The 22,546-nt window shown below is 49.8% G+C and overlaps 1 protein-coding gene and 1 pseudogene across 3 annotated transcripts in view; one reads left to right on the top strand and one right to left on the bottom strand.

Moving 5' to 3' along the window:
• Positions 1-1,248: 1,248 nt before the first annotated feature.
• The window catches only part of FBXL18 (F-box and leucine rich repeat protein 18), a 64,736-nt gene continuing 43,438 nt past the window's right edge, over positions 1,249-22,546 (bottom strand). For 2 of the 3 annotated variants that reach the window (XM_037814394.1, XM_037814392.1), the window contains one exon: positions 1,249-5,654. In XM_037814394.1, coding sequence (XP_037670322.1) covers positions 5,498-5,654 — 157 coding nt within the window. In that variant the 3' untranslated portion in view covers positions 1,249-5,497. The remainder of the gene's footprint in view (positions 5,655-22,546) is intronic. The other variant, XM_037814393.1, reaches the window with a different exon arrangement.
• LOC119517568 lies at positions 10,295-11,479 on the top strand (annotated as a pseudogene).

Raw genomic sequence — 22,546 nt, 5'->3', positions numbered from 1 at the left:
AGCCCAGGCCCAGGGCGACAGCCAGCCTCCGCCGCCAGACCTGTGATGAGGACGCCTCCGGAAGGTTCCAGGCAAACTGCTGAGTGGCCCCCAGCCGAGGCTGTAGCCACCAGGCACCAGGGGAAAGCATCGCGCTAAGCCAGACCCCCGACCGGGAGCCGGGCGCCGTCAGGGGCTGCTCCACCCTGGGAAGTCCTGGGGCGATCTGTGGGCCAGCAATAACAGTTCACCCTTTTTTTTAAACTTTTTGTTGTCATTGCTGTTTTTAATTTTTATTGTGGTAACGTAAATACAACAAAAAACATGTTATTTCAATTTTTTTTTAAAGAATTTCAACTTTCAGGACAGTTGCAAAAGTAACACAAATCCCACGCAGACAGTGCCAGCGATCCCCCGACGTGTAACATTTGCCACGTTTGCTGCATCATGCCACCCACCCAGCCGCCCATCCTTCCGGCCGTTTGTCCATCCACCCCCCGCCCACCCAACCCTCCGTTTCATAAACGTCTCACTCATCTCAGGGCTGCCTCACAGCCTCGGCCCCTCTTCCTCCTCTTTACCTGCCACTTGGACAATGGTCATGATGTGTCTCAAACAACGGCTGCTGCGACTTCTGTCACCTGTGCAGACTCTCGTCTGACCTCACCTGCGGTGGCACTGCCAGACCCACGCACTGTCTCTCCTCCCCGGCGTTCCAGCAAGACCCAAGAAATCCTGGGGGGTCCTGGCAGTGGGAGCCAAGCTCCAGGTCACCAGCTCGGAGTGGCCCGGCAGGAACCGAGCAGGGACGCGGGAGGCACCGCTGGGTGTCCTCGTTGCTGTGCTCCCCAGAGTCCCCAGACGCACAGGTCTCCTTCCTCCCCCCCAGGACCTGCAGCCCCTGCCCTGGTTTCCCCACTGCAGCCTCCACTGCTCGTCAGAGCTCCCTCAGGCCCGAGGAGGGTCTGCCTGGAACTGGGGCCCCTCAGCCCCCGCCCACCTCCCCAACCCTGACGTGGCTCCGGCAGCCTCTCGGCCTCACTGGTGTCCTCACCCCCCACCACCAGCCTACTCAGACCCCGCGCGGGGTCTCAGGCCTCCTCACCCCTTGGCCGCGTGTCCCCCCACCTCCTGGCACCCACCCGGTAGTGTGCAGGCCCCTTGGGGTCTCATCTCCCCAAGCGGGTACCTCTACCCCATGCCCAGCAGGGTGCCTCGCCCATCCTCGGGGTCACAAAGGAATGAATGGTGTGGAGAACAGAACAGCTGTTATTCTAAATTAATTTTACTTTATTTGAAATTTTTTACATGCCACAAATTCACATGAAAATACCCATTCAAAATGTAGTTTGCTAAAAGGAACACAAAAACTTGGGCGCAAGTGTCACCGTGGAATACCACACGGGCGGTTCGTGGACAGACGACAAGGAGGGGTCTGTCGTGGGAAGGGGGTGGCACCCGTGAGCTGTCAGCACCGTGTCACAGAGACCAGGACCCCCACCCCACCCCACCCCTGCCTCACGTCTTCCCCCCGCAGGCCAGAGCGTGCTCTCCCAGCACCCCGAAAGCACACTGTGCACAAACAGTTTCTGGTCAGTCGCAGTGGGCAGCAGGCAGAGCGGGGCCGGCGCTGGGGCTGCCCGGACTCTGAGCATGAGTGCCATGTGCACAAGCAGTCACTTGCACACCCATCACGCCACCTCACGTACACACACTCCCTCGTGTGTACACACCCTCTCGCACGCGCACACATGCCCCCTTGCACTTCCCCTCCAACCCCCTCACTATACTCACATGCCCCCTCGCACACCTGCTCACACCCTGCACGTTCTGACGCAGCCCCTCCTCTGGCTTCTGCCCCAGGGTCAGCGACAGGCACTGCTGACGGCAGCCGGGGGCACCCCCAGCCCCAGGTTCTGCAAGAGCAGCAGGGGCTACCCAGAGGGGGTGCAGCCGGGGGCCTCAACCCTGTGACATCAGCGGAAAAGCTCCTGCATCAGTGTTTCGGGAAGAGCCTCAGGAGTTAGTCACTCTGCTCCGCCGACAGGCCTGCGTCAGCCCCAGCTTTCTCCTTCTGAGAACCTCCTCATTAGAGCCTTGCATCCCCAAGTGAAAACGAGACCAGTGGCCCCCACAAGCCCCCCGCCCTCCCTGTCAGAGGAAAGGAGCGAGGGAGGAACCGTGGGGAGGGCCGACGTGCCTGAAGGTGGGGTGTGGGCCTCTGTGCTGCCCAGGGAACCTCCAGCCCCCGTCCCAGGTGCTGGACTGGCTGGACCCCAACGGCCACACTGCCCTGTCACGCCCATCCACTCACGCCCTTTCACTGTCTTTTCTGACAAGCTTTTCGCCACATCCATGTCCAAAAAGGGCAAAGGTCACCGAGGGCAGCCCCCACCCAGCCCCAGCGCTGCCCCTCCTGGTCCAGGCAGGTCGCTGGTCACAGGAGCCCCAAGGCCACTCACTCGGCCCCAGCTCCTCCGGCCTGGGTCCCCGGGGGGGCCGCACCCCCACTCAGACCTGCAAGTCTGACCAGGGAGCCCAGGTGTGTGTCCAGGCCTGAGGCCTGAGCCTGTCCTGAGCCTGTCCTGGGCGTGTCCTGGGTCCCCCCAGCCTCCCTCTTCTTGGGGCCCCCCTGCCACGGGGAGTGCAGGACAGCCAGGTCCATCCTGGGCCTGAGAGCTGAGTGCCGCCCCCCTGGCCCTTGCAGGTCCATGAGGAAGGGCCCCTGCCCGCATCCCGGCAGGTCCCCTGGCGGGGGCGGGTACAACATGCAAAATGCCTTTCCTGGGAAACGAGAGGAGCTGCCTGCAGCCAGTGCGCCTTCCCTCCGGTTCCTCGGGAGCGCCGGCCTTCCCTGGGAGTCCCCGGGCTGAGTGGCTTGGGGCCAAGCAAACTGAGAGCCCAGGGGGCCGGCAGGGCCCACCAGACCCAGATTTGAGGGGCTCAGGGAGAAAGGGTCACGGGATCCAGGGGCAAGGTGGGGGTGCAGGAGGAGCCTCGAGGGCCAAGGGACGTTTTCTGTGGAAGAAAAATGGGGAGGCACCCTCATCCCTTCCCCCCTTGCCCCCCGATGTGCGGTGCCCACCCGCAGCACGTGCTCTGCAGCAAACAGCCCGGCACGGCCAGGCAGGGACCCAGGTGGGCTCTTCCTGGCACAAGATGCTGCAGAACATAAACTGCAATTAAAATTGGTGCCAAAATCGCACTTAGCAAAAACAAGCACATTACTAACATCCGGTGAGGCCTGGCTCGGGTGGGGAAGGAGCGGGAATGCCTCTCCTGGAGAAGGGGCCAAGGACCCCCGGCCTCCCCGGGACAGTGGACACACCACCTGGCTGGCCCGGCCGTGGCATCGCTGGCTCACGAGAACACAGCCGCGGCCTCTTCAATGCACTCCTGGGGAAGACGATTCTCTCGGCTCTGCTACGGGTGGAAGGGAGGCCCCAAAGCCACAGCGCCCAGAACACAAAGGCCCCGCGTGGCCGAGAGCTGGGGCTGCCAGTGCTCCTGCCTCCCGCTGGCCGCGGCCACAACCTTGCCTTGGGGCAAGAAGTCAGCAGCCCCGGCAGCTCCAGCCTCGATATGACCAGCCTCCCCTGGGGTCTCCAGGTACCACTTTAAAGCTTTGAAAGAAAAGCCCAGAAGTGGGGGGCAGGGGCCTCCCCCCACCTCTGGACCCCTCCAGCAGGCCCGGACCCATACTGAGGAGCAGCAGCCCCTGCGCCTGCCAGGCCAGGAAATCAGGACGCTCTGTCTCGCGGAGGCCGTGGGGACCTCGGGGGGAGAACGTGTGGGGCTCGCGGCAGGCCGTTCGCTGGGTATCAGCAGAGAGGGTCCCTCTGGGCTCTGCTCGGGCTCCAGCCTGGGGCAGGGAGTGGGCGCCTGTGCCCAAGCGAGGAGAATGGGGTGAAGAGGGCTGAGACCCCACCCCAGCATGCTGCCCCACCTGGGCCACAGTCCAGTCCATTCTGTCGGGGAGGGAAAGACGAGCAGAGTGCAAAGAGGCAGCCATGGCAGACAAGTACTCAGAGAAAACTCTGGAAAGAGTGGTCTGAGCCTGGGTTCCTTCCACGACCCAACCCCAGCCGAGCACCAGGGGTGTACTCGAGCCCAGGGATCGAGCTGCTGGAGACATCTGCCTCAAGAGCCCGGGGAAAGGCCGGCTCAGTGCTTTAGCCGCCACGGGACGGGGGTCCCAAAGCCACAGAAACACAGTGCAGCCAGGACAGGCGCTAGCAGGCAAGCTGGGCCCGGTGGAGGGGGTGCCAAGGCAGTGGGCACGGCCCCAGGTCCCGGCCCCAGGGGGAGGCAGCTCCCCCCCACATCCCCCACGGAGGCTGAGGCACCCCGAGCTGGAGCCAGCCCACCCTGTGAGCCCCAGCCTAGCCACCTCTGGGGGAGGGGACCCCTGTGGCCCCCACCAGCCGTGAGAGTGACAGCTGCAGGGAGAGTATGGGGTTGGGGGGCAAAGGCCCCCATGCAGCAGGCGGCCAGGCCCCAGACACTGCGCCTCCTTCTCACCAAGGCTGCGTCCATGTGTCCTAACGCACTAAACAGAGTTACCTGAAAAGGAACCATGTGACCACAACTCAGGCCTCAAACATCCTTTTGGGGATTTTTAAATCTCAGGGTGTGTAAATATCCACAATACACACTAAGAGACGACACACACTATTCACGGTGGCCGAGCAGGGGCCCTGGTCTCGGGGTACGCACCCCCAGCGATGGACGGGGTGTGACTGGTGGTCACGTGGTGGGGGGCACAGAGGCGTGACTGGACTAAGATCGTCTTCATGGGAAGGAGAACCCCAGATGTGCGGCCACAGAATGCGAGCGCCCCCCCAAAAGCGTGGCGCCTCTCTGTCACGGTGCTCACCACACTCCTCAGCAGAAAGAGCACGTGGACACCCCCACATTCAGTGCACATCCACACGACCCCACATACACTGGCACCCCTCATGGGCGCCTGCACATTCAGTGCACCACCCTCGGGTGCTGAGACAAACACCCACACAAGGGCCCCCCAACAACCATGCACCCCACCCCCAGGCGTGGCCCCCGGCCCTCAGTTCCTGCTGCCCTCAGGGCCACCCTGTGGGATGGGGTTGGTCAGCGATGAGCATGAGGACAAAGAGGGCTCTGCTGAGGCGGAGCTGGGCAGCGCCATCGGGGACACAGCCAGGGCCTCCAGGACACCATGCCGGTGACCCACGTCCCAGGCCCACAACGCCCCATGGCCGGCCCACATCTGCGCCCGTGATCTGCTTTATTCTCCCCACAGCATCTCAAAGGGCAGCCCCTCACCCAGATCTACCAAGCAATGGGGCCACGAGAGGAGGTGAGGGGAGGGCACCGAGGTGCAGGCCCTGGGGGACACAGCAGGCATGGCGGCAGGCGGGCTTTCCTGTGGGGCAAGCCAGGGTCCCCGTGTCTGACAGACACCTCAGCTAACGCCTGGCTCGGGGCCTCTGAGGCCTGAGGGAAGTGGTGGGGAGGGGGCCTGGCCGGTCCACCCTGCTCACCACCACAAGTCCGGCGGCTCCTCGGCCACTCTGCTTTTGAACAAGGTGATCTCGTCCAGGTGCATCATGGGGACGTCGCGGATGACGTCCGTCAGGCCCTCGTGCAGCAGAGGGAAGATGACGACGTTCAGCGCAGGCCGCTCCGCCTGGAAACTAGACCAGAGACCCACGTCAGCAGCCCGAGCTGGCCGGGACCCCGAGGGCTGCACCCGCCCACACCGCACACCCAGGGCTGGCGCAGAAGCATGCAAGCATGAAACGAGCCCTGGGCCCTTCTGCAGCTGGGGTAGGGACCTGGAGGCGGGTGCAGGCAGGGAGGGCAGGGGAGGGCACACAGGCAGGGGCACGGTGCCTCTGGGCGTGCAGGGACACCAGTGCGCCAGTACCAGGTGCGCACGGGCTCAGGGCCCAGGGAGGCCGCCCTGTGCGGGCGCCAGAGAAGCTCACCCCCGCCCATGCCCACTCCTGAGTGACCAGAGGGCTGCCCTTGGGGACAGTACTGCTGAGAGCACATCCTGATGCTTCTGGCTAGCCCAAGGGGTCTGGACTGAGGCCCCTCGGCAGACCAGTGGAGGGAGGGTGGAGAAGTGACAGATGGCCAAACCCACCGGCCCACAGGCCGCCCCACAGGGCAGGTCCCCAGGTGAGGAGGCGGAGCAGCCCCTGGCTCTGGGAGGAGAGTGAGCAGTGGGCAGAATGTTCTGGAGCCAGTGTTGACATGAGTAACTCAGCGTCCTGATGGGCACCCCCAATGCATGCCCGGCGGCTGCCCAGCTCTGCAGGGTCTTGACAGGGCACCCCGACCCTCTCCACATGGAAGACCAGAAAGGCAGGCCCAGGGGCCACATGCCACATCCCCTCACGTCACCTTCCCACCGCCCCACAGGCAGCCACTGCTGTGACGTTGGCCCTTTGTACCTGGTGGGGCTCAGAGGGGCCACACCCCAGCCCCCAGCCTCTGGCAGACCCTCGTCCTTGCTCATTCCCACCCAGTCCCTCTGCTATTTCTCTGCCACAAGGGACCAGCCAGCAACCACAACTGGGAGACAAAACAAAGCCAACCCCACGGGCTGGCTGGAGCATGGCAGAGGGCGCTCAGCTGCAGGGGGACACGCCGGACCCAGGGGAGGAGACAGAAGGCACGTGGCCCCGGAGCAACCCTCATCACGGGAGAAACTTCTGTCCCGTGGGTCTCCAGGGCACGAGATGGAAAACCCCGGCATCTGCCAGAACTAAGACGACATCTCCCCAGCCCCCAGCTGAGCCGCTCTGGGGGGACACACCCAACAGAACAGGGGAGCCCTGCCCGGTAAGGGCCGGATTTACAACACGTGTAAGGTAACTTCCAGAAAGGTGCTTGTAAAACTTGATGTTTTGGCAATAAAGATGCCAGCAAGGCCTCCTGGCTTTCGTGCTGGGTTTGTTTCCTCCTAACAGGCAGCTGCACCTGGTGGGATGAACCTGGAAGGCTGTGCGGCACAGCAAGTCCCTGCCTGCACCCCGCCGCGGGGTTCACTGGGAGTGTGGGCAGAGGCCCACCTACGCCCCCCGCCTCCCGCGGCCCCCAGCAAGCCCGGCGCACCTGGATCAGCTTCTCACCCAAGGCAAAGAACACGCAGCCGACGCCCGCGGCCCTTCCCGCCCGGCCAGTTGTCCAGGTGGGCCCAGAGGACCACATGAGAGAACTCGCTGGAAGGGTCCCAAGGCAGGGGGCGGGGGCACTGCAAGCACAGGTCAGTGGGGACCCCTCCAAGGGCGTCGCCTTCGCGGCACTCCTGCGGCACTTGCAGATTTGGACAGGCCTCCGAGGAGTGCACTTGAGGCGCCTCTGCGTGCTTTCCACACACCCTCCTGGTTTGCCAGGCGCCTCCGCGGGCCCCCTTGTTAGGGAGTCGGGGCTAGGAGCTCGCTGTCCCCCCACGGCGGAGGGTAAACGCTCCGAGTGCAGAGACCAGGGACCAGGGCGTGGGCGGACAGAGAACAAACCGCCGGGGAGGACGGGGCAGTCGCCCAGGGCTGGTGGGAGCCCAAGACTTGCACACGTGCTCTAACGTCCTTTCATGTGAGCCAAATACGGTTTAAAATTTAAGTAAACAGATGCGATGAAATATAATTAAACCCTTTCTGGCTACCCGGTGATCAGCCGCCTGCCTCTGGGGGCCCCTTCCCAGCGAGGGTGAAACACGTGAGCAGCGTGAAGCCCAGGCTGGCGGCCGCAGAGGCAGGGGCAGCAGCCCCAAGGACGGCGGGATCGGCCCTCGGCTCCCCCCACGCTCTCCAGGGCAGCAGCACTGGGCCCGAGGCCCACGGCAGGTGGGGAGAGGGGCGGCCGTGTCAGGCAGGAGCCCGGCCTCCCTGGACCCGGCTGACCGGTGACCTCACAGAGGCAGAGCCTCGAAGGACGGAACAGGAGACCCCGGCCTGCTGCCAGCCCGCGGCGAGCCCGCCAAGCCTCTGCACCGGAGCTCCGCGCCGGGGACCTGCTCGTTTGCTCCAGGACAGCACGGACGAGCTCGCAGCTGGTTTCCAAGCCCACGGCAGATTCAAGAGCCATCAAGGAAGGCCAGGGGCCACCGGGCAGCAGCAAGTGACTTCAGGGGGTGGGGGAAACCGGGGTCATAAGAAACAAGTGACCCCAGAGAGTGTAGGGGTGTGGGGTCCCTGCAGATTGGGGCAGAGAGCCCGGCCCCTCCCGTGGAGGTGGAGGATACCACCACCCTACAAATAACACGGTTCAAAAGGACACAGTCTAGGAACGTTAAACCACAGTTCATTCTCCACCATTTGTAACGGCCAGGACATACTAGCGCATTGCAGAATTCTTACCCGAGGCCACTGATCACATACCAATGGCATTTAAAATGGTGCCTTCCATACTCCGAGAAACTCAGCGACCCAAAAGGTCCCCTTCGAGCACTCCAGAAAGCAGAAAAGATTTTTTGTTGTAGTATTAAAATCAGTCTTATTGGGATAGAAAATATTACAGCAAACTTCCAGAGGAGAGAAAAGGGAGACGCGGCGCCCGTGTTCCAGCTCCCTGAACACAGCAGAGCCCGGGACCCACACTTCGGGTCTGCCCAGCCTCAGTTTCCCCTCCCCTGTACACTGGGTGAACGTGTCCCCCCCCAGATTCAGATCCATCCAGGACCTGCAAACGGGACCTTCTTTGGAAACAGGGTCTCTGCAGAGTCACCAAGCTAAGGCGAGGGCAGCCTCAAGGAGTGTGGGCCTCAAATCCAGAGGCCGGAGCCCCTACAAGAAGAGGGGGAGGGCCCAAGAAGACCCCGTGAAGGCGAGACAGACCGGAGTGAGGCGCTCACAAGCCAGGAACTGATGGCAACTGCCAGGAGCTGGAAGATGCGGAAGGGTCTCCCTCAGAACCCCCACACCTTGATTCTGGACCTCGGGCCCCAGAACTGGGAGAGAATAACCCTCAGCTGTTATGAGCCCTGATTTGGGGTGCTTTCTTACAGCAGCCCCAAGACACAACAGCGCGGTCTCCCCCCTCCATTTCCTTGCATTTCGCTTTGCCCTGCTGTGCTGAACATATGGGTCCTGGCCATGGCCTTCGTGACTCATTCAAACTGCAAATAATTCGAGCTGTGTTTGTTGGATTTCCTTCCAGTACTTTCGCTTCGGTTTTAAACGGAGACGTAACAGGACCGCAGTGCAGTTATAGTTCCGTCCGGCTCTCCATCCTGCGTGGGCCTAACAGACAACATCCACGCCTGTCCCAGGCTGCTGGGCCCAGCCACCTCCCTAGTGTGACATGATCCGGGGACTCTCTTTTACTACTGTATCAATGAACACCTTTGAATACAGTATAATTACTTACGCATTCTCACTTGTTTACTCAGAATAAACCCCAGAAGTAGGGGGACTGGGTGAAAAGGTGTGAACATTGTCGCATCTCAAACAACAACCCTATGACAACAGCTGAATCAGACACCACTCTGGGCCACAGCACAACCAAGCCACCAACCCCAAGTCAGCCAAGAAAATGCTGCTAAGGAAGGATGGAAAAAGAGGAAAATGGACCCCTCAGGCTTCCTGTTTGCTTCTGACCCTTTCAGGCAAGCAGGAAGGGCTAGCCTGGAAGTCAGGGGGGCCATACTCCAAGCTCGTCACCCCCCCAGTGGGGACCAGGGACAAGGACCAGGAGACAGTGGCGGCTCCGTATGTGACGGCCCCATCTGCTGCACCTGGCACCGTGGCCCACAGGCCCTGGAGGCTGCACCTGCTCGTGGAGTCCCAGGGCAACCTGGAACATGGCCTGCCAGCCCCTCACACAGGAGCAGCGGGAGCTTGGGAGAGGCAAGTTCCACCGAGGGTCACTCATGCTGGGACGTGTCTGTGGGCCTGAATCCCGCCGTGCAGACCAGGACCCAGGGGCCTAAGCTCAGCCCCTCGGAACCACCTCCAGATGCTACCGAGCTGGGAAGAGCTCCTGGAGGGGCCGGCTTGGATGTCAAGGATGAAGGACGGGTTTCCTTGCACCCAGGAATTTGGTCCTCAGCTTATCTCTTGCCTCTCGTATTCTACTATAAGCTGCAAGGAGAAGCCAGGCTGCATTTTCAACATTTAGTCTGGAGATCTTGTAAGCTAGGTATCCCAGCTCATTGCTTTCAAATTCTGTCTTCCACCCGACAGCAGGACTCAATTTCGCAAATTCTCTGCCACTTTAAAACAAGAATCGCAATTCCAGGAAGATGGCGGAGTGGGTGAAGCAGAGCAGGCTTTTCCTCTGTGAAAGAAACTAGAGAGGGTGCGGCTGCGTTGGGCTGCAGGAGAAGATGGCGGTCTCCACAGGAGTTAAAGTTCCTCGTAATTTTAGCTAGTTGGAAGAACTTGAAGAAGGACAGAAAGGAGTAGGCGATGGTACTGTTAGCTGGGGCCTTGAAGATGATGAAGATATGACACTTACAAGGTGGACAGGCATGATTATTGGGCCACCAAGGACAAATTATGAAAACAGAATATATAGCCTGAAAGTAGAATGTGGACCTAAATACCCAGAAGCTCCTCCATCAGTTAGATTTGTAACAAAAATTAATATGAATGGAATAAATAATTCCAGTGGAATGGTGGATGCACGGAGCATACCAGTGTTAGCAAAATGGCAAAATTCATATAGCATTAAAGTTGTACTTCAAGAGCTAAGATGTCTAATGATGTCCAAAGAAAATATGAAACTTCCACAGCCTCCAGAAGGACAAACATACAATAATTAATTTTAGTGGATCTCAAACTTGTCTTAAATCAACAACCTTCTACTCATATTAATGTCTTGATTAAGTATCACAATGCAGAATTCCCACACATTAAGTAAAAGAATTCCAGCTGGTAAACATGACCCGGACGTTTGTAAGAATATAGTTAATGTATGTACACCCATTATGTTTTTAGGTAACAGGAGGAAAAATGCAGCACAATTCTTTTTTCTCTTATCAAGGCACTGTCCTTTAAGCATAAACCTGGAGTATAATATTGCTGTTTTCAGGTTTACAAGATGAAAGCATGGCAAGAAGTGTCAAATTGCTATGGAAGGATATGTGTGTCTGAAAACTAGTTTCAAGAAGGAAAACCATAAATGGCATGTTTTATCTACTTGCTTAGTGAAAGATCTGCAATTTAAATTGTTTAAAGTAGCAGGTACAATGAATATTGTTGCAAATTGTATTAATTTTTGAAGCACTGTGGGTGCTAACTACTAGTAGTATCAAAAATATGTTCAGGATTGTTTTGATACCTGTATTTATAATAAAAACAAGTTGGGAGGTGTCAATGAATTTCTGTTAGAAGCCGTTCCTGTGTGTTACATGTAACAGACATGGTAAATATTTGTTTACATTCTTTGTTTAACAAACCATGCATTTAAGTTTAAGTGAAAACAACAATAAGGAAATAGGTGTATGGATATGTGATTTTGAGATTAAAGTTAGTCTTAAAATGTAAATAAAATGTGGAAAGTGTCCTCAGAGACTGTGCCATTTCTATTATATTGATGTAATATATGTATATCACTTTGCAGAGGTAGCAAAACCAGAATTGTAGCTTTTCATTATACAGACTTTTATTATTTATCCTATTTTGTATAATTCTTATGAATTGGAATTTTGTAGAGTATTTAAGAGAACAAATTACCTAATTAGTTTAATTTCTTCTTTGGAGGAGGACAATCCCGGCTATTATATTTTGAGTTAACTTCACCAGAAATATTAAAAAGATGTTTGATTCTAAGCACTTCTTATACACCTGTAGATTGCAAATTATCCACATATACATTCCATTTTTGTTTGTAAACAACATCTTTTTTTCTTTATTTTTCTGTGAAGCTTCAGGAACTTAATAGATGGAACTAATTTGTGACATTTCCCCCAATTAATGCTTTTAACACTAGGATTAATTTTACCTGTCCTACTCAGCCTCTGCTCTAGCAAATACATAATTATGAAGTTGAAAGTTCATTATGTTCTTTTTTTATCAAAGTGACTTGAGGCTTTAGGCCACTGTTTTTCACTTCAAACAAAGGACTGAGTCTACTACTTTGTTGAAAATACTGTTTTATATATATTCATTGAAGAAAATAGAGAGGTGATCAGTAAAGTCTCCTTTAATTTTGGAAAGTGTAATTATTTGTCTCATACTTCACCCCAATATATGGAAACCAAAACAAGGATAGTCAAAATATCAAGTTAGATATTCAGACATTTTACATATAAAGTAAAGGGGAAAGCAATCAACCTTAGTTATATATGAAAATGTTTTAAGTTACTTTTATAGCTCTACAAGGACACATTTCTCTAACATACCCTTGACATGTTCTCATCAAGCTCATTCAAAGTTGAAGCTTTGAGTTAACCTTTTCTTGGTTAATAGTATGTAAAAGTCAGTGACATTTTGTCTAAACTTAGGAATTTCAACATGGCTATTCTATTTTAGGTTATCAAAGATGTTTAAAATGCTTTAAAGTGACACATAGAGAACATACACATACAAATTAAAAAGTACATGTGTAATTTATTAAAATGTAATTATTATTGAAATGAACTATTATTTGAAATACATTCTGAAAAATATTAAATGACTGAAGGAGATGAAGTTGAATTACGTTGATACTATATAAAAGCCTGATGGTAACAGGCAGTCTGAATCAGGTTCTTCTAATGACTTCTTTCCCACCTTGAAAACCTATGTGGTCATACGTGGAAACTGGTAACATTTGAATGCTAAGTGATCTGTATATTGGTGGGCTGAGAATTGGAATACCTTAACCTCTTGTCTTTTTTTCCCCTCAACCAGCACTGTGAAAGTTGTTTTTCCCCTCATCTGTACGTTGCCTTAATTGGCCCTATGTTTATTTCCCCGTTTTGCTTTTGGGACTACAAAACTCTACAGAAATCTGCATGCCAAGTAGTCAGTTTTCAAAGCAGAGTCCATTTTGCATGTCATAATCAAGGTTTATATGGCAATCTAGGACACACTGATTAATTATAGGAGGGGGTAAGATAGAAGTAACAATCTAAGACAGCAATTTTGAAGCAACTTTTCTTTTATTTCTTTTCTAAAGTGATTAAGGTTGTAAGAGTGTGTGGTTTAACTTTTTAAATGAATTGTAAAATTGACTTAGATATTTGTTTAGTTAGCAGGTGAAACCCTTGAGGATGATCATATATTAATAAAAGTTTACAAAAATAAAAAAAAAAAAAAAAGAAACTAGAGAGAAGCTGGGACCATGGTTTTGGGGTGTGACCAGCCACAGAGGACCCCTATAGTACATGGTGGGAACATGGACAAAAACGCAAAGAAACTGCAGCTCGAGAAACGGGGTGAGTTTGTTCGGCTGGGTCCGCCTCTTGGCCAGGCAGCAGCGAGATGGCCACCAAGCAAAGGAGTGAGCAGAGGCTCTCCCTACCCATGCACCCACCTTGGTGGTTAGCTGGGGGGTGACCCTCCCCAGCCATGTGGCTGGGAGCTCCCGGGAGGCAGCATTTACTCACCCCCCCACGGAGGTCCAGCAAGAAGCACAGAAAGGAGAGGCACCATACGGACCATCAGGAGCCTCACCCACACCCAAGAGGCTCAAGGGCACACAGCAGGCAGGGAGAGGGGTACATCTGGCTGGAGGGTGCCCTGAGCGGACTCCCTGCCTACCTGCTCAGGGCCCACGTCCCAGCTCCAGGGCAGGCAGTCCCCAGTGCACATGGAGAATAGGGGCACTGATGGGATTTCCACCCAGTTTGGACTCTGCCTAGCACATAGGAGAAGTTCAGGGAAGGCCAGCTTGAGAGTAAAAGGCAGTTCAGGAGTGCCACCTGCTGATGGGATAGGAAAACCACACTCCAGCAAGCTGTAGCTCTGCCAAATTATATATAAAAGCTCAAATAATCCTGCACTTCCCAAAATAGCCTTATCAAGATAAGCAAATGCCCAAAAGTCAAAAGAAAATCATAAAGAACTTGAAGAATCTAGAAGATATAGATAAGCCACATAAACAAATTAAAAAGCTGGAGGAGACACAAAATTTGGAGCAATTAATTAAAGAAGTACACAAAAATCTCCAAAACAACTTCAACAAGATGGAAAAAGACATAAAGAACATCAAGAAGACCCTAGAAGAGCATAAAGAAGAATTTGAAAGAGTAAATTAAAAAATACTAGATCTTATGGAAATAAAAGATACTCACTCTTAATCAAATTCAAAATATACAATAGCAGATTTGAAGAGACAGAAGAAAGAATAGGTGAACTAGAGGAAAAGTCAATTGAATGCAAAGCACAAAAGAACAAATGGTGAAAAAAATTGAAAACTTTGAAATGGTGCTCAGGGAAATGATGGACAACATGAAACGAACAAGTACAAGAATCACTGGTGTCCCGGAAGGAGAAGAGAAAAGGGCTAGGAAGAGTGTTTTAAGACATAGTTGGGGAAAACTTCCCAACCCTTTTAAATGATATAAATATGCAAATCAAAGATGCCCAACAAATTCCAAATAGAATAAATCCAAATAAAACCACTCCGAGACATACACCGATCAGATTGTCAAATGGTAAAGAGAAGGAGAAAGTGCTGAAAGCAGCAAGAGGAAAGCAATTCACCATATACAAGGGAAACCACATAAGACCAAGTACTGACTACCTGGCACCATCAAGAGAAGGCAGTGGGATGATATATTTAAGATCCTGAAAGAGAAAAATTGCCAGCAAGAATTCTTTATCCAGCAAAGCTCTCTTGAAAAGTGAGGGAGAGTTTAAAATTTTCACAGACAAATGCTGAGAGAATTTGCTACCAAGAGACCAGCCCTGTAAGAAATACTGAGAAAAAAAGAAAGGAGAGAGATGTCTGGAGAAGGGAACAGAACTGAACAGTATTACTAAGGCTAACTTAAAGGAAATAAAGAGAGAGAAGGTAAACTAGATCTGAAAAATAAAAACCAAAGGATAATATGACTGGTTCAAGAACTCCCTTCACAGTAATAACTTTGAATGTGAATGGATTAAACTCTCCAATTAAAAGATACAGACTGGTAGAATGGATTAAAAAGTAAGACCCATCAATATGTTTTTTACAAGAGACTCATCCTAGACCCTGCAACACAAAGAGACTGAAAGCGAAAGGATGAAAAAATTCTATGCAAGCTGCAACCAAAAGAAAGCAGGGGTACATGTACTAATAGTGGACAAAATAGACTGTAAATGCAAAGATGTCATAAAACAAAGAAGGACACTGTATATTAATAAAAGGGACAATTCACCAAGAAGAAACAACAATCATAAATGTTTATGCAGCCAATCAAGGTACTCCAAATATATGCGATAAACATTGGCAAAACTGAAGGGAGCAATAGATGCATCTACAGTAATAGTGGGAGACTTCAATACATCACTTTCTTCTATAGATAAAACAACTAGATAGAGGACCAATAAGGAAACTGAGAACCTAAACTATATAATAAATGAATTAGACTTAACAGACATATATAGATCATTACATCCCAAAGTACCAGAATAAACATTCTTGTCTAGCATCCATGGAACGTCCTCCAGGAAAGATCATAGGCAACAGCACAAAACAAGTCTTAATAAATTTTAAAATACTGAAATTATTCAAAGCACCTTCTCTGACCATAATGGAATGCAACTAGAAATCAATAACCACCAAAGAACCAGAACTTTCACAAATACGTGGAGGTTACACACAACATACTCCTAAACAACCAGTGAGTGGGTCAAAGAAGAAATCGCAAGAGAAATATGTAACTATCTAAGGACAATGAAAAGGACCCAACATATCAAAACCTATGGGAGGCAGTGAAGGCGGTGCTTAGAGGGAACTTTATAGCTCTATATGCATGTATCAAAAAGCAAGAAAGAGCTAAAAACAAAGACCTAACTGAACAACTGAAAAGGCTAGAGAACGATCAGCAAACTAACCCTAACGCAAGTAGAAGAAAAGAAATCAATAAAGATTAAAGCAGAAATAAATGAGCTGGAGAACACAGAAAAACAAAGAAACAAAAAAAAACAAAAAAAACCAATAGAATAAATAAAACTAAAATTGGTTCTTTGAGAAGATCAACAAGATTGACAGACCCTTAGCTAGACTGACAAAGTAAAAAAGAGAGAAGACCCAAATAAACAGAATCAGAAATGAGAGTGGGACAATTAACTATGGATCCCGAAGAAATTTAAAAAAAAAAAATCATAAGAGGATACTATTTCCTCTAGACAATTTAGAGGAAATGGACAATTTCCTGGAAACGGACAATTTCCTGGAAACACATGAACAACCTAGACTGACCCAAGAAGAAATAGAAGACCTCAACAAACCAATCACAAGCAAAGAGATTCAATCAGTCATCAAAAATTTACCCACAAATAAAAATCCAGGGCCAGATGGCGTCACAGGAAAATTTTACCCAACTTTCCAGAAGAATTGACACCGTTCCTGCTCAAACTCTTTCAAAAAATTGAAGACAAAGGAACACTACCTAACTCATTTTATGAAGCTAATATTACTCTGATGCCAAAACCATATAAAGATACTACAAAAAAGGAAAACTATAGGCCAATCTCTCTAATGAATATAGATGCCAAATCTCTCAACAAAATACTTGCAAATCGAATCCAAAGGCACATTAAAAGAATTATACACCATGACCAAGTGGGGTTTATTCCTGGCATGCCAGGGTGGTTCAACATAAGAAAATCAATCAATGTAATACAACATATTAACAAATCCAAAGGGAAACATCAAACAGTCATCTTGACAGATGCTGAAAAAGCATTTGACAAAATTCAACATCCCTTTTTGATAAAACACTTCAAAAGGTAGGAACTGAAGGAAACTTCCTCAATATGATAAAGGGCATATATGAAAAACCCACAGCCAGCATAGTACTTAAAGGTTAGAGGCTAAAAGTTTTCCCCTTAAGATCAGGAATGAGACAAGGATGCCCACGGTCACCTCTATTATTCAACATTGTGCTAGAAGTTCCAGCCAGAGCAATTCGCCAAGACAAAGAAATAAAAGGTATTCAAATTGGAAAGGAAGAAGTAAAACTGTCATTATTTGTAGATGATATGATCTTATATTGGGAAAATCATGAGAAATCAATGACACAGCTACTTGAGCTAATAAATTCAGCAGAGTGATGGAATACAACAAGATTAATGCACATAAGTCAGTAATGTTCCTATACACTAGTAATGACCATTCACAATAGCAACTAAAAAAATCAAGTACCTAAGTAACTAAGAATGTAAAAGACCTCTACACAGAAAATCACAAAACTTTACTAAAAGAAATAAAAAAGGACCTAAATGGTAGAAAGATATTCTGTGCTCATGGATAGAAAGACGAAACATTAAGATGTCAATTCTATCCAAATTGATCTACAGATTCAACACAATTCCAATCAAAATTCCAACAACCTACTTTGCAGAGTTGGAAAAGCTAGTCATCCAATTTATTTGGAAAGGAAAGGGGCCTCGAATTGCCAAAAACATCCTTAAAAAGAAGAACAAAGTGGGCAGACTTACACTTCCAGACTTTGAAACATACTATAAAGCCTCAGTGGTCAAAACAGCATGGTATTGGCACAAAGATAGACATATTGATCAATAGAATTGAATCAAGAGCTTGGAAATAGATCCCCAGATCTATGGACGACTGATTTTGGACAAGGCCCCCAAATCCACTGAACTGGGACAGAACAGTCTCTTCAACAACTGGGGCTGGGAGAACTGGATATCCATAACCAAAAGAATGAAAGAAGACCCCTACCTCATACCCCATAAAAAAATTAACTCAAAGTGGATCAAGAACCTTAATATAAGAAACAGCACAATAAAACTCTTAGAAGATAATATAGGGAAACATCTTCATGACCTAATAAGAGAAGGTAGCTTCTTTCTTAGACCTTACAAGCAGAGCACAAGCAACGAAAGAAAAAATAGATAAATGAGAACTCCTCAAAATCAAAAGCTTCTGAGCCTCAAAAGACTTTGTCAAAAACATGAAGAGGCAGCCAATGCAATGGGAGAAAATATTTGGAAACCATGTATCTGATAAGAGACTGATATCCTGCACATATAAAGAAATCCTACAACTCAACAACAGTAGTACAAACAGCCCAATTATAAAATGGGCAAAAGATATGAAAAGGCATTTTTCCGAAGAAGAAATACAAATAGTTAAAAAACACATGAAAAAATGTTCATCTTCACTAGCCGTTAGGGAAATGCAAATCAAAACCACAATGAGATATCATCTCCCACCAATAAGAATGGTTGCCATTAAACAAACAGGAAACAATAAATGCTGGAGAGGATGTGGAGAAATTGAACTCTTATTCATTGCTGGTGGGACTGTATAATGGTACAGGCACTCTGGAAGACAGTCTGGCAGTTTCTCAGAAAACCAGATATCAAATTACCACAATCCGGCAATTCCACTTCTTGGCATATACCCAGAAGGTCTGAGAGCAGTGACACGAACAGACATTTGTACACCGATGTTCACAGCAGCGTTGTCAAAACTGCCAAGAGATGGAAACAATCCAAGTGTCCTTCAACAGCTGAGCGGATAAACAAAAAGTGGTATACACATAGGATGGAATACTACGCAGCAGTAAGAAGGGAACAAAGTCCTGAAACACATGACAACATGGATGAACCTTGAAAACATAACGCTGAGTGAAATAAGTCAGACACAAAAGGAGAGACACTGTATGTTACCACTTATATGAACTATCTGAACAATGTAAAATCAATGTCTTATAATGTAGAATATTGGGGACCTAGTGATAGACAGAAGCTGGTGAAGAGGGATTGATAATCTGTTTAGATATGTTAATAAGGGTGAAATCAAAGGTATGGGAATGGGTAGGGGTGATGGTTGTTTGTTAACGGGATTATAAGTATCAGAGCTGTATTCAAGGTGAGTAGGATTGAAAGGGGTTGTTTAAAGGCATGTTTCCCACAGATCAGCACCACAAATACAGATGGGGGCTTGTATGATATACTAAGGTATGACACTAGTACAGAGAGTTGAGAACAGAATGGTATATGGGAAAAATCTACCTATTGCATACTAGGGACTATAGTTAATAGGAATACCTTACTAGTACCACACAAAATACTAGGGACAAATAATTAAGGATTGAAAAGAGCTATGGGGTGTTTTGGGTCATGAGAATTATTTAAAATGGAGAGTGATGAGGATTGCACAACTAAGCGATGATAATGTGAGATATTGATGGATTATCATGGACAGAACACATGCTATATGAACTCAGGAACCCCCTACTTTATAAGTCAAGCCCTTGATCTTGAGGCTTGCTCTTGTGAAACTTGGGAGTCTAAGCCCACGTATGATTATATCTCTTTTGTTGCTCAAATGTGGACTTTCTCTTCTCCAAGCCCAACTGTGCAAATAAATTCATCACCCTCCCCCCGACGTGGGACAGGATCCACCCCACCCCCCACCCAAGGTGAATGAGTCTCCCTGGCGACATGGGACATGAATTCCAGGAATGACCCTGATCTTGGCATCAAGGGGTTGAGAATGCCTTTTTGACCAAAAGGGGAAAAGAAAGGCAACAAAATAAGGTTTCAGTGGCTAAGAAATTTCAAATAGAGTCAAGAGGCTGTCCTGAAGTTTACTCCTATGCAAACCTCACCTAGATATGCCAAATGGCCACAATATGATAAGCCCAAGTCAACGGTAGGCTCGAAAACCCTAAAGAATACCTGGATCCCTATCTGAGACTCTATAAAAAGTTTCACTGAGTAAGCTTATTCTTCAGAAACTTAAATCCTCCAGAGAACTGCCATGCCAGCTAAGTCCCAAAACCCAGAGACAATAGCCTCATCAACCAGATGTGTCCCCTCTGCTCATAAAGTTGACACCCCTTTTCAACATGAACAAGTTAGGGTGGTCACTGCCTAGACATCCCTGAAGATCAGGGAAGTGATTAAACTAGGGGAAGGGGTAGCAACAGACAAGATGGAATTTAACAAAGGATTATAAATACTGAATCTCTATTAATTTTCTTTTTCTTAGTTGCTGGGGTATTGGAATAGCTAGAGGAAAGAACTGAAATGGAAGAACTGTAACCCACAGCATTCTTTGAAATTTGCTCCATAGCTAATTCTTAAATTGTAATTTGAAAGTTACCACCTTTTTGTACATATGTTATATCTCACAATAAGTAAATAACTGAAACCATGGTACCGTAACTCACAACATGTTTGGAAATTTCCAATATAACTACTTGTTAAATTGTACTTTGATAGTTATTAACTTTTTGAATATATGTTATATTTCACAATAAGGAAATAACTGAACCTGCGGAACTCTAACCCATAACATTTTTTGAAATTTGCTCTCTAACTACTAGTTAAATTGCACATGGAAAGTTATCACTTCCATGTATATAAGTTATATTCCATAGTAAAAGTATGATTAAAAAAAAAATGAAGGACAACCAGCTGGGTTTGCGTTCATTGTGTTTAGTTTGTTGTCTTGCTTTTTTTTTTTGTCTGAAAACCTAGAAAAAAAATTAAAGTTGACAACCCCCACCCCCTAATAGAGGTCTTAGAGAAAAGCCAAATGTATTGGTCAAGGTTATCCCAAGAAACAGAACTGACAGGGGACCGACACAGTCACATATGTAAATATTAAGAGATTTATTTCAGGAATTGGCTCACGCAACCGTGGGGATTGGCAAATCGAAATTCCCCAGGGCAGGCTGCAAGTTGGAACCTTGATGAAGGTGACAACGAATTCCCCAGGAGAAGCTGGCTGGCTGCAGCGGAGATGGAAATCCTTCCTTTCGACTGCTGACATCAGCAGTTCTCCCTCCAAGGCCTCCAGCATCGGGACGGAGGCCCCTCTCTGCAGCAGGCAGGGCCTCTGCTGACCGCAGACATCCTCAGCCGCAGGTGCAGTCTGCAAACCAGACCTCACGGCGCCCATCAGGCCAGGGCCCGCGTGACCCAACAACCAGATGCCATCAACTGGCCCACACAAGAACTTCACCATCACACCAAAGCAATAAGACACTTTATAAAAGCTGCGTACGCTGTTAACAACCAACTTGAAGAAGCGAAAAGGCAGAAGATGGCTAATAATAAAACTGCTGGCTTGGAGGTGAAGAGGACACCCTGTAAAAGTTCACTATCCCTGGAGAGCGGGTGCCCAGGCAGGGCACCCCAGGAGCAGAGTGCAGCTCTGAGCTCCCTGCTGGCCTGCAGAGGCCTGCAGAGGCCTGCTATCGGTCCCAACACCTGCTTCCCCTCGACAACCTGCAGCCCACAGCGGAAGCACATCCACGCAGGAGGACAGCAAGGCAAGGGACTGGGACAGGCCGTGTGCAGGCATCCTGACCCTGCGAAGCTGGCTGATGCCAGGGAAAGGGCCCTGCAACCACGAAGGCCTAAACCAAAGTGAGGTTGGGACAAAGCTAACTCACAAGCAAACCACAATCTGGAAGGAGTCTGGAAGGAGTCTAGAAGGAAATCCAGGAGTCTAGAAGGAGCTTAGACGGAGCCTGCAAGGGGCCTGGAAGGAGCCCTTTTGGTTTGGGGGGCCTGCTCCCAGGGCAGAGCCTCTCCTGCTTCCTTCCCTACCCTCCACCCAGGCCCCCCCAGACCCCTAAACCCCTCGCCCCCCAGAGACAGAGAGATTTCTCACATATCCTTCAGAGACACTTCCGGCAGATGCAGACAAAGAGACCCGTAACTCCCCTACTCCTCTGAGAACACACCTTGACTTTTCACACTGAAAGACATTCCATACGATGACACCGAGTTCCTAGTTCTTTTATCAGCAGGATGCCATAAACCAGCCTACATGAGAGCTTAACCCTCACACCAAAGTAATAAGACACTTTATTCCACCGACTGAACCCATTACAGTTTATCTACTAGGCTCCTACTGATGGGCAAGTAGCTGTTTCCATTCTTTGGCTAAAACCATCAGCGGTGTCTGCACCACACGTGCAAGCCCATCTGCAGAGCTGAATCCCAGAGGTGGGGGCAGGGGGCGAACGTGGCAATGCTGGCAGCTCACCCCCATGGAGGTGTGCTACGGGTTCACACTCCCTCCGCCGAGGGCTAGCACATCTGCCTCCTCACTAACAGAGAGGCAGCCAGTGTTTTGTCTACACCTGCAGGAACACACAGGCGTGCCACACCCTGAGCTCACCCGTGGGGTCAGCTCCACACCCCAAAGTGGAACAGCAGCAACGCCCCCAAGGCCCTCTGGCCCCCTGAGGGCAGGCCCACCTCACCATCTCCCAGGGTGGGCTCCTGCCTGCTTCTGAACTTTACACAAACAGAATTATTCTCGGTGTGGTATGACTTGTGTTTTGGTTATGGGTGAGGCCGAGCCCTTCCTCTTCTATTTAAGAATCATTTGTAGTTCCTTCCCTGGCTGCTCCCGTCCCTCGCCTGTTTTAATTGTGCTGTTGATCTGGCTCGGGCTGATGTGTAGGGGATTAATGAAATTAGGCCTTTGCCTATGATACTAGTTGCTGATA

The sequence above is a fragment of the Choloepus didactylus genome, chromosome 21, assembly GCF_015220235.1.
Source record: "Choloepus didactylus isolate mChoDid1 chromosome 21, mChoDid1.pri, whole genome shotgun sequence".
NCBI classification, from domain to species: domain Eukaryota; kingdom Metazoa; phylum Chordata; class Mammalia; order Pilosa; family Megalonychidae; genus Choloepus; species Choloepus didactylus.
Note: the sequence above shows the minus strand (reverse complement) of the source record. Positions and strands in the feature narration are given on the sequence as shown.